Below are 16,116 nucleotides of genomic sequence, written 5' to 3' on the forward strand. Positions count from 1 at the left end.
AGTTGTAATTTACCTTTTTTAAGTTGAGTCCTTATTTTCTCTGGTTGCAGTATTACTAATAAGAACACATCACCAGAATAACTAAAATAATAAAACAAATATATGCATTTATACATATTTATCTTGCCCGAAACAAATGCAGGATGTCAACCTTATTGCCTAAATGTTTGCAGGTTCTTTCTGTACTGACATGCCAACTGAAGGATACTTTTTGTCAGTTCTTTAACTTTTCCAGAAAAATTGTCAATGCTTCTCCATTGGAATTTGTAGCTTTCACTAAAGATTTGCATGGTTTTACAAACTAGATGTCCTTTGGAATAATTAAATCATCCTTTGCTCATAGGCAAAAACATTTTCAACTTGTTTCTATGCATTTGGGAGAAAGATTGTGCCTTTTGGAAATGCTTGCCTGGCTCTACCCATAAATCATGGTACATTTTATCATTACAGGTAGCCCCAGGTGATGAACGTTGGATTTACAGAAAACTCCTAATTGCTCTCTAGTGCAGGGTTTTGAACTAGTTACTTGATGGCCAGTGAAGTGAAGTAGGAACAAATGGGAAGTTTGTTTTTTTTACAGTTTATCATGGTAACAGAAATGGGGAAAAATACAGATGGAAGCTCTGGAGTGGAAGGCACAGTACAGGCATAGTGAGCCGTGCGAGAGCCTGACCCGTGAGATTGGATCACGGACAGGATGTTGTCTGGTGCTTCGCGCACATTCAAAACTGGCCCCCGCTGTCTTTGAGTGGAGTGCTCATATCTCGGAGGCCTTGCTTTAATGTTAGGCAAGTTTGCCTTCACTTTGAAACAGCCAACCAACCTCTAAAGTTTTTACATTATTGAAAAGGCTTTGTATTTTCTCCTGCACTAAAGTAAGAAACCCATATAGGAACTGTATGTGCCTGTCCTAACACCTACACATTCTAAAAGATTCATGTAGGCGTAGACCTAGATTATAACCTGAAGATTACCTGCACGGCTTCATTTTAGAAATGAATTTATTTGTCACTGAAGACTCTCAGGTCCATTTCACTTTTACCTACCCCCCCCCTTTTGAGGAACAAGGATTTTTATTTTTGATTAAAAGAAAATAGAAAGAACTCTAGTATCTTACTATTTTGAACATTTTAAATATCCACCTGGCAATAATGAGCGCACTGACTCGCAAGGCAAGACGCACGCTGACTGAGGGTTCACGATTCTCGTGGTTTTGGCAGTTATGTATGTAATGGTGTCACTCGACAGTCACGACATGATATAATGTGGTAGTAGTGTAAAGATGGAGTAATCTTCTGTTTTGTGACGAGATGCAGGTGTCCAGACTAGGTCCGTGGGTACCAGTATCAAGTTCAGAAGTTCACACATACCCACCTGCATTTAAATCTTCAGCGATTCTCAACCTGTGGGTCGCGGCCCCTCTCAGTGTTGAGCAACCCTTTCAAAGGGGTCGCCTAGGACCACCGGAAAGCACATATTTCTGATGGTCTTAGTAACCTAGACACCCCTCCTCTAGCTGTGTCCAGGTGGGTTCCGCCTACATGCAGATATGCACACATGAGTCCCAGCGTGAAGACTGTTATCCATGCGACACCATGGCTCAGGACAAAATTTCACTTATTTGTAATTAGAAATCAATGTTTCACAATATATAATTACATATCATTTTTGTGATTCAGCATCATGCTTTAATTATGTTCGATTTGTAACCATGACAATATATCCTGCATATCAGATATTTACATGACGATTCATAACTAGCAAAATTACACTTATGAAGTAGCAATGAAATGCTTTTATGGTTGGGGGGGTGGTCATCACAACACGAGGAACTGTATAAAGAGTTGCAGCATTAGGAAGGTTGCGAAACACTGCCCTGAGACTATCTGGTTCCTTTACAAACATCCATCAGGCCTGGTCCCCTGTAGCTAGATCATGCTCTAGGCTCACTTAACGTCAAACCAGAACTTTCACCACACTACCAGGAAATCTCAAGCTAGCTTAGTAATCTCTGCTCTGTTTCCAAAGCCATTTAATGATAAATTTAAACCCCATTGATAGAGAAAACGTGGAATGACCTCTTAGGACAGCTTTTCCTAACGTGGTATTTTTGCTAGCAGCTAACTTTTCTTTTCCTTTTAACAGTTTTATTGACACAAATTCATGTATCTTACAATTCAGTGTCTTAAATATATTAAAAGAGTTGTACAATCATTATCACAATCAATTCTAGAACATTTTCTTTATTCTCGTACCCATTATTATCAATAGCTAACTTTTCAATTATTTCACATTGAGTTTGAGATCAGCATGAGAAGTTCAGTGATGGTAACCACAGTGTAGTTCTACATATTGAGTTAAATTATTATTATTTGTCTTTTATTTATCAGGACATTTTCTTTTATGCTAAGTAACAGAAATAAATATAACTCTACATCGCCAACCCAATGGATAAAAGGTAGCAATTAGTAGTAATGCACTGTCTATTGCCTTTGTTTCTCAGACACAGCACACAAATAAAAGAACAGTTTAGAAATTCATTCTTGATAAAATTTCTTTGAAATACAGCATGTATTTTTAGTGTGAGAAATAATTGGTAAGAGAATTGTTGAACACAATAGAGCTTCTTATAATCACTCCTCTCCTGCTGACAGATAAATGTTACCTTCTAATGAAACCAGCATAGTTTATTGTTGGGGATAAAACAATGAACAGGGTTCTAATATAAGGAATCCTAAAAGTAAGCAAAAGAAGCCATTATTTTGTAAAGAGATAATTTAAGTTTACCACACACTAGCTTTTTATTCCCATGGGGATGATGCATTTGAATTTTAAGACTTCTCAGCAAAGAAAATATGAAATAAGGAATGTATATGTAAGTGCTATTCTATGTTTATAGAACAATAGATTCACACGGTAAGTTTTTCAGCTCACCAAACATTGTATAGTTTTATAGAAGGTTTGTTTTAACTATAATTTCAGCGTGCCCCCTTTTTAGAATTGGCTTACCTGATTAATATGTCAGTTGAGAATATAATAAATGAGCAACAGTGTTCTTTGAATTGTAGCAAATGTTCTCTCACTCTGCTTAGTTTTTGAGAGAATGACTCAAATTTAACCATATGTTAAAAGATAAAGTCAGAAGTAGCCAGTTATTCTGAAGTGGAAAGAAAAGTAAAACTTAGAGAAGTCAGTATTTTGAAGGTTTTATTTCTGTAGTAGATATAGGCCATGACCAGCACGGCATCCTTTCCTGATAAATCTGGATCAGGAAATGTGTTCTTGCTCTTTTTTCTCAGCCTTGTAGTTTCTACATAAATGCATCTCTTTGATGTACCTTTTAAAAAAATCAACAAGCTCTCCCTTTCCAAAATTGCTGTATATTCCCATTTGAAAATTTGTGATACGCATGGGATCATTTTACACGGTCTTTGTTGTGCTTGCAGTTGTCACATATTTCTTTGTTAGTGTCTACTTAAGATGGTTGTATTTTAGATGCTGAGGCTACAGCAGTATACAAAACAGAAACAAAATCCTACCCTCAAGGAGTTTATATTCTGGCTGGAGAGAAGATCCTGCCTATTTCTTAAGTGCTGTATCTTTGAAGCATAACAAAGAATTTATGGTAGTTTTGTAGCAAGCATTTTAATTTTGTAAAATTAGCTTTGGAAATAATTTCCTTTGTGTAAACATCTTGTGAGAAAATGAAAGAAAAGAGAGGCTCTTTGCTTGTTTTATATAAATGGTGGTGATTGGATCTAAGCTTAAGCCATATTGAGTAGTTAGTTTTATGAAGCAGTTAGTGGTAGGAAGATTGATTTTCTTTGTATATTAAATACATATTCTTCAGATATGGATATTAATGGAACTTACTGGTTTGTCTGTATTAGACTTTGGGAAGCCTCAAATTGCTTTCTATGTGATACTGGACAAGTCTGACCTGATTTGGAAAACTTTTATTGACATATAATTCACATATCATACAACTCGATGGCTTGAACATATTAAAAAGACTGTGCAATCACCACCATCCTCAATTTTAAACCACTTGATTCTTTCTTGTGCTCATTCGCTCCCGTTCTCCCCTCCCCTCCCCGCCCACCCCAACCACAACACTAAGCCTCCCCCGCCAAAACACTAAAACTTTTCATCTCGTTACTGTCTATAGATTCTCGTATCCCAGCCTACATGTACAGAAAAAGATACCACAAATAACCACACCAACAGGAACCCAACAGTAACAAAATAAAATAGAAGCTTCTGGAGGAGGGAGGCGATAAAGGAGAGCTGATATCAAAGAGTTTAAGAAGAAAGGAAATGTTTTGAAACGGAATGTAGTAGCGATAGTACACTTATGCTTGATCTATTTGAATTATGGAATGTTACGGCATCTGGAAGGGCTCCCAATAAGATAATGGGGCTGGGGAGAAAAGAACTTACCAGAACATAGAAGAAATAGCATCTGTTTGGGTGAAATGGACTTGCGCTGTGGACGTATAAGAAAGCAGAAAAGAACTAGAACTAGAGCAAATTTAAAATGAGTCAGACGGGAGAATAAATGAAAAGATGTTAAATTTTAACCTACTGTAATTATATCTGTACTTTCTTTTTTTTAATGTTTCTTTTCTTTTAAAAAAATCATTTTATTGGGGTCGTGTACAACTCTTATCACAATCCACGCATCCATTCATTGTGTCAAGTGCATTTGTACATTTGTTGTCATCATCATTCTCAAAACATTTGCTTTCTGCTTGATTTGGTATCGGCTCCTCATTTTTCCCCGTCCCTGCTCCCCGTTCTCCCCTCCCTCATGAACCCTTCATAATTTATAAATTATTATTATTTTGTCATATCGTACCCACTCTCTTGACCCACTTTTCTGTTGTCCATCCCCCAGGGAGAAGGTTATATGTAGATCCTCGAAATCAGTTCCCCCTTTTCCACCTCACCCTCCCTCCACCCTCCCGGTATTGCCACCCTCACCACTGGTCCTGAAGGGATCATCTGTCCTGGATTCCCTGTGTTTCTAGTTCCTATCTCTACTAGTGTACATCCTCTGGTCTAGCCAGATTTGTAAGGTAGAACTGGGATCATGCTATAGTGGGGGGGGGGGTGGTGGTGGTGGTGGTGGTGGAAGCATTTAGGAGCTAGAGGAAAGTTGTGTGTTTCATTGTTGCTACCCTGCACCCTGACTGGCTCATCTCCTTCTAGTGACCCTTCTGTAAGGGGGTGTCCAGTTGCCTACAGATGGGTCTTTGGTCCCCAATCTGCACTCGCTCTCATTCACAATGATTTTATTTTTTTGTTCTTTGATGCCTAATACCTGATCCCATCAACACCTTGTAACCACACAGGCTGGTGTGCTTCTTATATGTGGGTTTTGTTGCTTCTGAGCTAGATGGCCAGTTGTTTACCTTCAAGCCTTTAAGACCTCAGACGCTATATCTTTGATAGCTGGGCACCATCAGCTTTCTTGACCGCATTTGCTTATGCACCCATTTGTCTTCCGTGATCATATCGGGGGAGGTGACTACACAAAGATATTTTTTTGTTCTTTGATGTCTGATACCTGATCCCTTTGGTACCTCGTGTACATCTGCACTTTCTAATGCATTTTTTTTTTTTGTTGATAGCATGGCTTTTCATCTCCCTGATGAATGGTCAGGGGATTCTCCCGAGGCTTAATCCACAGGGAGACCCTGCAAATGGATTTTGGACTTTCACTGTCATCCATAGCTTTCTGTAAACCAGGTGCTGGATATTCAAGCTCTACTATAATGCATTCCTCCTGTCTTGGATTTTATTACTTAAAATCCTTAGATCTCACATGAGCTGATTTTTTTTGATGATGAAGTGGTGAAGGTCAATATAGTTGGTGCTAGTTTGTAGCCTTGTTTTCTTTCTGGGAGCTGTACAGCCGTGTGATAGATGAATGTGTCATCTATGAGTTCAAGCTATGTTCAAATCCTGGACCTATCATTTATTAACCTTATAAAGATTGGCATGTTAACTTTTACCTTTTTCATTGTAATATGAGAAAGATTACATCATCTACTATATTAGGCATAATTACATGAGGTATTGCATGTAAAAAAACTTTATTACTGTGTGGTCCATATTTAGAGGTTAATAGGTGTTATAGATTATTGTTGGTCATCACTTATATACATATTATTATTATATTAGTTGTGATCAATATATTTAGAAACAGACCAGTTGTGGTATGACTTGAAAGTTCATACAAAATACTATATTAACGTTGGAACTGTTTGGGCATACTTTTTAAATTGGTACTCTGATCAGTACCTGTGTTTAATATGTGTTTTGGTCAAAAAACATATTCTTAATTATGTATATATTCTTACCCACTTCCATTTAATGAAGCTTTAATAAAGTTTTACAACTTTCTTTTAATCCCAAATAAGTATTACTTTGCTCCTGGTCTTAAACCATGGCTAATTATTTTGGTAATTACTCTTGGATATGTCTATACTTTGTATAGAAAATGGAAAAATTCCAACTTGGTAATAGTTTTCCAAACTTGTTATAGAAAACCTTTGTGTGGCTTAAGGAACTGTGTCTGCTTTAATTAGAGAAGGCAGTAATCATTTATTGGTTTATTTTTCCTACATTTCAATTTGTTGCTGTAATTTATTCTTTTGTTGAAAGAGTGAATATTGTTTTCTTCCTTGTACCCACATGTCAGCTTTTTCCCTTGTATTTCAGTGGTCTGTGGTAGAGCGGTAGTTGTTGACATGGAGAGAAGGACAATAACGTGGCACTAGGTAACAGATGCAGCAGTGGTGGTGCGGCAGCTTTCCTATGTGATCACCTGTACGATTCAGAAAGTTTTCAAGATGAACCTCAGCACCATCACACATGCATCTCTGGTGCATCATTTGCTAGTTAAAAAGCAAATAAAGTATTTTGCTGTTAAAAATAGAATCCCCCTGTTGTATTTACCTAGTGGGGGAACCTTGCTTGGGGGATAGGGGCAGAGTCCTCGGTAATAGCTACAGGAGGAGATGCTGTTGGTTCATCAATTAGAGCTGCCCTTTCTCAAACCTTCTCAAACTGGGCTGCCAAGCAGCCCTCAGAACATTGCTTAGCTGGTGTTGCCTGGTGCTTCAGAAAGCTTCCACAGGCCTACTTGTACACGAAGACCAATATAATTGTCAAACATATATCAAGGATTTCTAGTGAAATGTATTTCATAACTTAGTCATATTAGAAGGCATTCTATAGTGTAATAATATAAGAAAGACTTTTTCTGTGGGTGTTAAAAGTTTTCAGAAAATACGGTTATTGATACTCAAAAATGTAAGATGTTTTATTGAGCTGTAAAAGCTATATAATTGAAATTTATTTTTAAAAGTTTTATCTCGCTTGTTAGTTCAGAATGGTTTGGCGGTTGTTGGGAATCTATGGAATGTTAGTGCTGCCAGGGACTAGCGTGGGTGTTTATATTACGGCCTGTTGGAAAGTCACGCGGAAAGGAAGCACAGGCAGTTCAGAGACAGACCTTTGCCGTTACTGTCTCTCAGCTTGGAGGACTGGTGGAACACGTTATTATATTTTTCTTGCTTTCCTGTTTTTCATTTATTCTTAATTCCATCCCATCAGGTTTTATCTTTACTTCCTTTAGCTTCTCCTTCTGTTATCTTGTAGTAATATTTTCAGTCAGCAAAATCACTTGTTCACTTTTACTATGATCTCTATGGATTTAAATTTTTAAGTTAAACTTATTTTAATATGAAATGAAAATCTACTTTCTCAGTAGCAATATCCCATCTCAAGTGCTCAATAAGTCCATGTAACTAGTGGTTCTGTGTTGGATAGAACAGATAAAGGATATTTTTGTGAAACAGCAAGTTTTATTGTATAGCACTACTGTGAATTATAAGTCTTGTGAGGACAGGGGACCATTTCTATTGATCCGTGTACATAAAGGATACAATGGGACTCGATAAATGTTTTAGAACACATATATTAACACATATCTATATCATTCTTCAGCTGTTTGTCACAATTTTGATTTTTGAATTTTGACTTTCTGGACTATTTGTGATACAAGGGAAATCCATCAGTTTATGTTTATCTTTGATCTCACTGTATGAGCACGTCCATTTGTTGTGTGCTGTGGGTTCTCGTCTGACTCACAATGACCTTACAGGAGTAGAGGCCCCAGGGTTAGCTCAAGTCTAATCTCTACAGGAGCAGGTCACCAGGTTCCTCCTGTCCTGTGGAGCTGCTGCAGGGTCTGGAATTGGACCTGGGGTTAGCAGCTGAGCATTGTAAGCCTGTGCCACTGGGCCATCTACATTGTGTTCAATATGTGTTGTATACAAGTCTACATGCTATTATAGGAATCGATGATTAAGTGAAAGATGCTTTTAAAAATTCTTTGTCTATTTAGATAATGCACATTGTAAATGTTGTTATTATTATTATTTTTTTTTGTTTAAGTGGCAGTGATGGCTCCTTGGTGATCATTCCTTGGCATGAACATACGCATCGCGATAAGGATTGGTGTGAGGAATCGGCGTGCAAGTAAGTATGAGCCAGCGGAAGGAAGGTGTCTGCAGTCCTTGGGGTGATCAATGGATAGGTAGCCCTCTGAGGGCAGTGTGAGAAGTGTGATTTCTGAATTGGTGGTTGTTCGTGACGGTGACAGTTGGTTTGAAGTTTAAAAACAATACTCTGGGTTTAGTTGTGTTTAAAAAGTGTGACTTGATCTCAGCCCACTGAATGCCAGATACCATCTGCAGGTGCCCCTACTTCAGTCAGGGAGTTTCTATCATGACCTTTGCTAAAGGATAGTCACGTTCCCAGGGATGTTAGTCCATCTGACTAAGTCCTATCACATTTTCACCCTAATGAATGCTTTGTCTATTTTTAAACCATTGGGTAACTGACTTTTATTTTCAGATCTGTTATTTGACAAATGATGAAGCATGCACGAAGTGCAGTTTTCTGTCTTGCCGGAGAAGGAACATTTAACTAGATTTTCCCTTTTTACTCTGGCTACCAGCAGAATGAAGGAGAAGTGTCAGGAAGCATGTATTTGCATTTATATCTTGCCACAAAAGGGAAAGTATTGTGCACTATGTGAACAGATTGTGACATTCTGTGTAAGAATATCATCAGTAAAATAAAAAATTCAGAAATGGAAAATCAAGTTTTACTTGAAAAAGTCTTAACAGGTTATGAAGGAATTGTTTTGAAGCTAACCCTAACACATCAACTCTTTTTCATATTGAGATACTCTTCATTGGGGTTTGACTTACACAGATGTATTTTTCAGAGCTGTAATCATAGCGTGCACTGGACTTTTCCCTTGACTTAGTTTTCCTTTTCCTTTGTGTACAATGTAACCTTGCCATGCCTCAGAACGTGGAGGCACCAGATGCTGCACAGATGGGTAAGGGAAGTGAGGTATGGGGCGGAATGTCCACATGAGGAGCATTGGACTCGAACTCCGCCATCATTACTACTGAAGCCATGTTGCTTCATGTTTTTCCCAAGTGACATTAGAGCACGGTTCTCATCAAACACATATTTCCGATGGTCTTAGGAACGGAGACAGCACTCCTCTATCCTTCTCCTTTATCCGTCTCCAGGTGGGTCCGCCCACATGCAGACACGCCCACAAAGGAGTACCCAGCGTGAAGACTGTTGCATGCTACACCATACTTCAAGACAAAATTTAATTTATTTGTAATTAGAAATCAATATTTTACAATATATAATTATATATCATTTTTGTGATTCATCACCGTGCTTTAATTATATTCAATTTTTAACAATGAAAATACATCCTGCATATCAGCTATTTAAATGACAATTCATAACAGTAGCAACATTACAGTTTTGAAGTGGTAACAAAAACAGTTGTATGGTTGGGGGGGTCACCACCACATGAGGAACTGTATTAAAGGGTCATGGCATTAAGAAGGTTGAGAACCACTGCATTAGAATTTGTGGACTCACAAATTGAGCCTTCGAGCCTCTAGATTGAGCCAGGGAGTGTCTAGATTTTTGCATATTAGTCACTGCAAAGGGTGAGAGTGCAGTGTTAGGACCGAAGGGAGAGACATTTAGTGGAACTGTTTTCTGGATGCAGAAAGCCTGTTTCCCTGAACTCTCCCAGCTCCTAGAATGCTGCTGCCAGGCACATACATTCCCCAAGTGGAGGGTGGAAAAGTCTTTTCTGGAGAAACAGAATAGCCTCTAAGAAGAAGGGTGAGATTTGGGTCCAGATGGCCAATGTACTAGCAGATCACATGAAACCTACCCATATTTTAATCTTGGCACACCCTCAGAGTGTCTTAGATGATTTGACAAGGAAAACCAATGAAAAGATAGGGCAAAACCAGCAAATGAGAGGATCAGAGAGGAATAACCATTTAGATAAAAACTTCAAAAACATAGTTGGTATACAAACATTAGAAGAATTGGGAGGTAAAAGTAAGGAACTTTAAAAAAATGTACAAAATGTCCCTAGAGAGAAGAAAAATACAGAGCTAGAAAACATTATTTTAAGTGAGCCTAATATTTAGATGAGAGGTAGCATGCAGCATCTAGTGCAATTGGACGGAACTTATGCAGACTTTCTGAGGCTTTAAATCCGTTGTTGTTGTTTTTTAATTAAAGCATGCCAGGTTAATTTATTGAGATTGTCTTGCGTGGGGATCTTCATATATTTCATCCCATCTCCTGCTCTGTTCAACAATCCAGGACTACCTTTAATTCTTATTTTTAACAGTTTTTTTTCCTTTTTAAAATATTTTATTAGGGACTCATACAACTCTTATCACAATCCATGCATATACATACATCAATTGTATAAAGCACATCTGTACATTCTTTGCCCTAATCATTTTCTTTTTTTACATTTTATTAGGGGCTCATACAACTCTTATCACAATCCATGCATATACATACATCAATTGTGTAAAGCACATCCATACATTCCCTGCCCCAATCATTCTCAAAGCATTTGCTCTCCACTTAAGCCCTTTGCATCAGGTCCTCTTTTCCCCCCCCCCTCCCTCCCCGCTCCCCCTTCCCTCATGTGCCCTTGGTAATTTATACATTGTTATTTTGTCATATCTTGCCCTATCCGGAGTCTTCCTTCCCCCCTTCTCTGCCGTCTATCTCCCAGGGAGGAGGTCACATGTGGATAATTGTAATCAGTTCCCCCTTTCCAACCCACTCACCCTCCACTCTCCCAGCATCGCCCCTCACACCCTTGGTCCTGAAGGTATCATCCACCCTGGATTCCCTGTGCCTCCAGCCCTCATATGTACCAGTGTACAACCTCTGCCCTATCCAGCCCTGCAAGGTAGAATTCGGATCATGGTAGTTGGGGGGAGGAAGCATCCAGGATCTGGGGGAAAGCTGTGTTCTTTATCGGTACTACCTCACACCCTGACTGACCCATCTCCTCTCCTAAACCCCTCTAAGAGGGGATCTCCATTGGCCGACACTTGGTCCTTGGGTCTCCACTCTGCACTTCCCCCTTCATTCAATATGGTATACATACATATATATACACACACACATATATGTATATACATATACACACATATATCTATTTTTTTTACATGATGCCTTATACCTGGTCCCTTTGGCACCTCATGATCGCACAGGCTGGTGTGCTTCTTCCATGTGGGCTTTGTTGCTTCTGAGCTAGATGGCCGCTTGTTCACCTTCAAGCCTTTAAGACCCCAGACACTATCTCTTTTGATAGCCGGGCACCATCAGCTTTCTTCGCCACATTTGCTTATGCACCCGTTTGTCTTCAGCGATCCTATCATGGAGGTGTGTAGTCAATGATATGATTTTTTGTTCTTTGATGCCTGGTAACTGATCTCTTCGGGACCACTTGATCACACAACCTGGTGTGTTCTTCCATGTGGACTTTGTTGCTTCTGAGCTAGATGGCTGCTTGTTTATCTTCAAGCCTTTAAGACCCCAGTCACTATCTCTTTTGATAGCCGGGCACCATCAACTTTCTTCACCACATTTACTTGTTCACCCACTTTGACTTCAGCAGTTGTGTCAGGAGAGTGAGCATCACAGAGTTCCAATTTAATAAAAGAAAGTATTCATGCATTGAGGAGTGTTTGAGCCCGTTGTTTTTTTAATGGTGTTTTTCTTTTATCTTTGCTGAGATTTTCAACAGTTTTGTTGGCTCACAATTTACATATCATATAGTCTAATAGTTTAATTATATCAAGTAAAAATGCACACCCTCCCCCCCGTTTAACACTGTAATAATATAAAGACCAAAATACAAGTAATGAGTAAGAAAGAAAAGACCTCAATCAACATTCAGAAAGCCAGAAAAGAAGTTGTTGTCATGGAACAATTGAGATACTTTCACCCAGAACCAACTCATGTCAGGTCTATTGGGAGGTCGGCTGGCCGGGTGTGTTGGGTTCCAGCTAACCCGGGCTAAACCACATCTAGTAATTACAAGGACTGTAACTTGGAGCGCCATCTCCAAGTAATCACCACTCCATAAATATCCTGGTATACTCCTTTTTTAATTTAGTTTATACATTTTTATCAAAATTTATATACTTGCAGATACATTAACAAGTCAAAAATATTTCATAAGCTAAAAGCAAATAACCAAAGCCCTTTATATTCCTTCTTCCATATTCTGTTCCTCCAAAGTAAATACTTTTATTTATTGTAAATGGTAATTGTTTTGTATTTAGAGCCATATTACTCAATGACATAATTGTTTAGCTATTTCTTGACTTTTTATAATCATTTTATTGGGGCTTATACAACTCTTATCACAATCCACACATATATCAATTGTGTAAAGCACACTTATACATTCATTACTCTCATCATTGTCAAAATTTTCCCTTTCTGCTTGGGCTCCTGGAATCAGTTCCTCATTTTCAACCCGCCCCCCCAGCTCCCTTCCTCATGAACCCTTGACAATGTATAAATTAGTATTTTATCATATATGCCCAGTGTCTTCCTTCATCCACTTTTCTGTTGCCCATCACCCTTGGAGGAGCTTATATGTAGATCCTTGTGATCGGCTTCCCCTTTCTACCCCCCCCTTTTCTCCCGGTATCACCACTCTCACCACTGGTCCTGAGGGTTTCACCTGTCCTGGATTCCCTGTGATTCCAGTTCCCATCTGCAGCGCTGTGCTTCCTCTGGTCTAACCAGGTTTGCAAGATAGAATTGGGACCATACCTGTTGACTTTCAAGAATGGAAGCAAATGACTTAGTTTCTTGTTTGCTGTGGACCCTGCTCCCCAGTAGTTTTTATGATTAAAAGAAACAAACGAACAAACACACTCCAAAACTGTTCAGAAGCAGAGTATTTAGAAATGTTGTAGTGAGAGACTGGGGAGGTCAAGGAAACAGACGGGGATGAAGGGCAGCGGGTGTGATACTTGAGAACGTTGCAGGGAGATTGTGCGTCACACAGACTCCCTCAGTTCTACAGGGTGCTTTTTACACTGATCAATCCCTTTCTCAGCTGATCAATCCCTTTCTGGGTATCCCATGCTTTTTCAGGGTTCTAATATGTAGGTAAAAAGAATTAGAATGCTTTTCCTTAGAACAACCCCAGCAGGCTGTCCAAAAGTAATGCACACATAGATGGAAACACAACATACCCTGCTGGAACTTCCAAAACGGTATCAATGTAGAGCCAGGAAGAGTTTGATAGAGAAAGTAATGATTTTGAAGATGATACAACTCTTTAGTAGTACAGATCATTTATATGGTGTGTTCATTTAATTTGCACTTGGCCTCTTTTTCAATATCCTTGAAACGAGCAAACAGATATAGTGGTCTCTATCCTTGTGCAGTACTCAATCTAGCAGGAAAGATTCTGCTGCTACCGTAATTACAATCGGAATGAGCACTGTGAGAGAGAAGTGCAGAGTATGCTGGGAGTCTACATTAAGGCAGGGGTCCTCAAACTATGGCCTGCGGGCCACATGCGGCCCACTGAGTGTTTTTGCCCCGTTTTGGTTTTTACTTCAAAATGAGATATGTGCAGTGCGCATAGGAATTTGTTCATAGGTTGTTTTATTTTCAATCTATAGTCAGGCCCTCCAATGGTCTGAGGGACAGTGAGCTGGACCCTGTTTGACAAAGAGCCCTGCAGGAGTCCTAACCCTGGGGAAGGGCCGGAAGAGTTTCCCATCGGAATGACTTGACAGCGGAGTTGGAAAGAAAGGTAGAACTGTGCTCCCTAGAAGATGAGTGTGGTGGGTGAGAACAGGGAGGGTTGGAGTAGAGCAATGCATGTTGGGAGTGTCAGGGAAAACCCTCCTCAAGGACTGAAGATATCTGTTTCAACGATGCCTTCAGAACAAACGTGAAGTCGGCATCAAGAGGAGGGTGGGACATTGGAAGACAAGCTAGAAGCTGTGAAGTGTTTCAGGCATGGGTTGAGATACTCAAGGTTTTTTTTGAAGGGAGAAAACTATTATCTGAGAATATTAGCAATTCTGCTTTGAACTTACTGCATATGAAACAATCTAGAACAAATACACCTACTCCTTACTTATCGAAAGTCTCATTATCTGGCATTTTGCAATTATGACAAAAATGAAAAAGAACTGTCCAATTATTTTGTGCTTTAGTAACATACGGTCGATGTGGAATAGATACATGCCCTAGTCTCAGATGAGGAACTATGCTGACTGATTGTTAAGGTTAAGGTATGCCAGCTTGCCCGTGGTTCTCAGTGATATAGTGGTTTTGTGCTGATGTCATTTGATGTAGGCGGCATCCATTTCATCATCTTATTTAGTCAACTTCCATTTTTGCTTAGTACTGTTCTTTCCTGGAACCCTGTGTGAGTCTATTCAGAAAATTGTAGCGCTCATAAGTGAAGTATAACCCAGGTGGTAAAGTGGTTTTGCATTGGGCTGCTAACCACGTGTTCAGCAGTTTGAAACCACTATCCACTCTGAGGGAGAATCATGAGGCTTTGCACTCCCGTAAATAGTTACCACCGCAGACACCCACAGGGGCCGGTCTGCTCTGTCTGTGGGTTGGAATTGATTCCACGGCAGTGAGAGCAGTGAAGTCTACCGGAGGATGATGAGATTACCTGCTCCCATAAAGATTTCCAAAGCCTCAGAAGCCCTACATAGCACGGCCCAGCCCAGCACAGCCCAGCCCGGCCCGGCCCGGCACGGCACAGCCCAGCACAGGGGATGGGGTTTGCTCTTTTCAGATGGTGGGGTGACCATACCTAGCACCTACCTAGGTGGTCTTGGAGGGCAGGTTAAAGCCATGCCCGACTCCCAAGGGCAGGTGGTTTATGTGAGAGGCTTGGGGTACTGAACAGGGTCTGGATTGCTAGGTATGTGGATAGCTAGGTATGTGCATCTTGGGCAGCCTCTGGGCCCTTGGTCTTCCAGTCTCTGTCTCAAGCCTAAATGTAAAACCTGCTGAAGCTTCTCCTTATTTTGTTATGCTAATATTTTGTTAATAAACCAGGTGTGTGTCAGCTTGCACACAGGGGAGTTTAAAATGAGAAAAAAGGGGGAGGGAAGTGTAAATAAAAGGACTTTGAATGCCTGTGCTCTTCAATCTCATTGGGTGTCTTAAGATCCAGGGGCGGGAGGGTGTGGAGCTGAACCTCAGGGAAGGTAGGTTAGTTTTGTCTGGTTGGGCTGAAGCTCCCTGGGCTTGTGGGAAGCGTTGGTCTATTCACTATGGTTGCCTGTTCCAGGCAGCCCTGTAGAGTTAGCCACATGAGCTTCACTCTTTTTGGATAATGGGATGACCAAGTGGGGTTAGAGGTGTGGGGACTACAACTGCCACCTACCTCGTTGGGCTAGGGGCCAGGGCCTGCTCCGAGGGCAGGTTTTCCTATCTGAGAGACTCGGGGAGCAGAGCAGGGCCTGGAGCCAGGATGAAGACTAATTCTGTACGGGAGCAGAAAGCCTGATCGTTCTTCCATGAAGGAGCTGCTGATTTCAAACACATGAGCTGATCTACCAGGGCTCCTTATTGTACCTTTTATAAGCACAGTAGGTTGTCTAAGGCAGCGTGGATAAAATTAGCAAATATTTAATGGCCATATATATGAATTGTCTGATCATATATATGCTG

General features: G+C 40.0%; 1 protein-coding gene across 1 annotated transcript in view; it reads left to right on the forward strand.

Annotated features, from left to right (window-relative positions):
- The window catches only part of NBAS (NBAS subunit of NRZ tethering complex), a 383,893-nt gene that overhangs the window by 124,574 nt on the left and 243,203 nt on the right, over positions 1-16,116 (forward strand). Inside the window, exon 22 of the mRNA XM_075557089.1 lies at positions 8,467-8,550. Within this exon, the coding sequence (XP_075413204.1) occupies positions 8,467-8,550 (84 nt within the window). The remainder of the gene's footprint in view (positions 1-8,466; positions 8,551-16,116) is intronic.

The sequence above is a fragment of the Tenrec ecaudatus genome, chromosome 8 (assembly GCF_050624435.1).
Source record: "Tenrec ecaudatus isolate mTenEca1 chromosome 8, mTenEca1.hap1, whole genome shotgun sequence".
Lineage (NCBI taxonomy): Eukaryota > Metazoa > Chordata > Mammalia > Afrosoricida > Tenrecidae > Tenrec > Tenrec ecaudatus.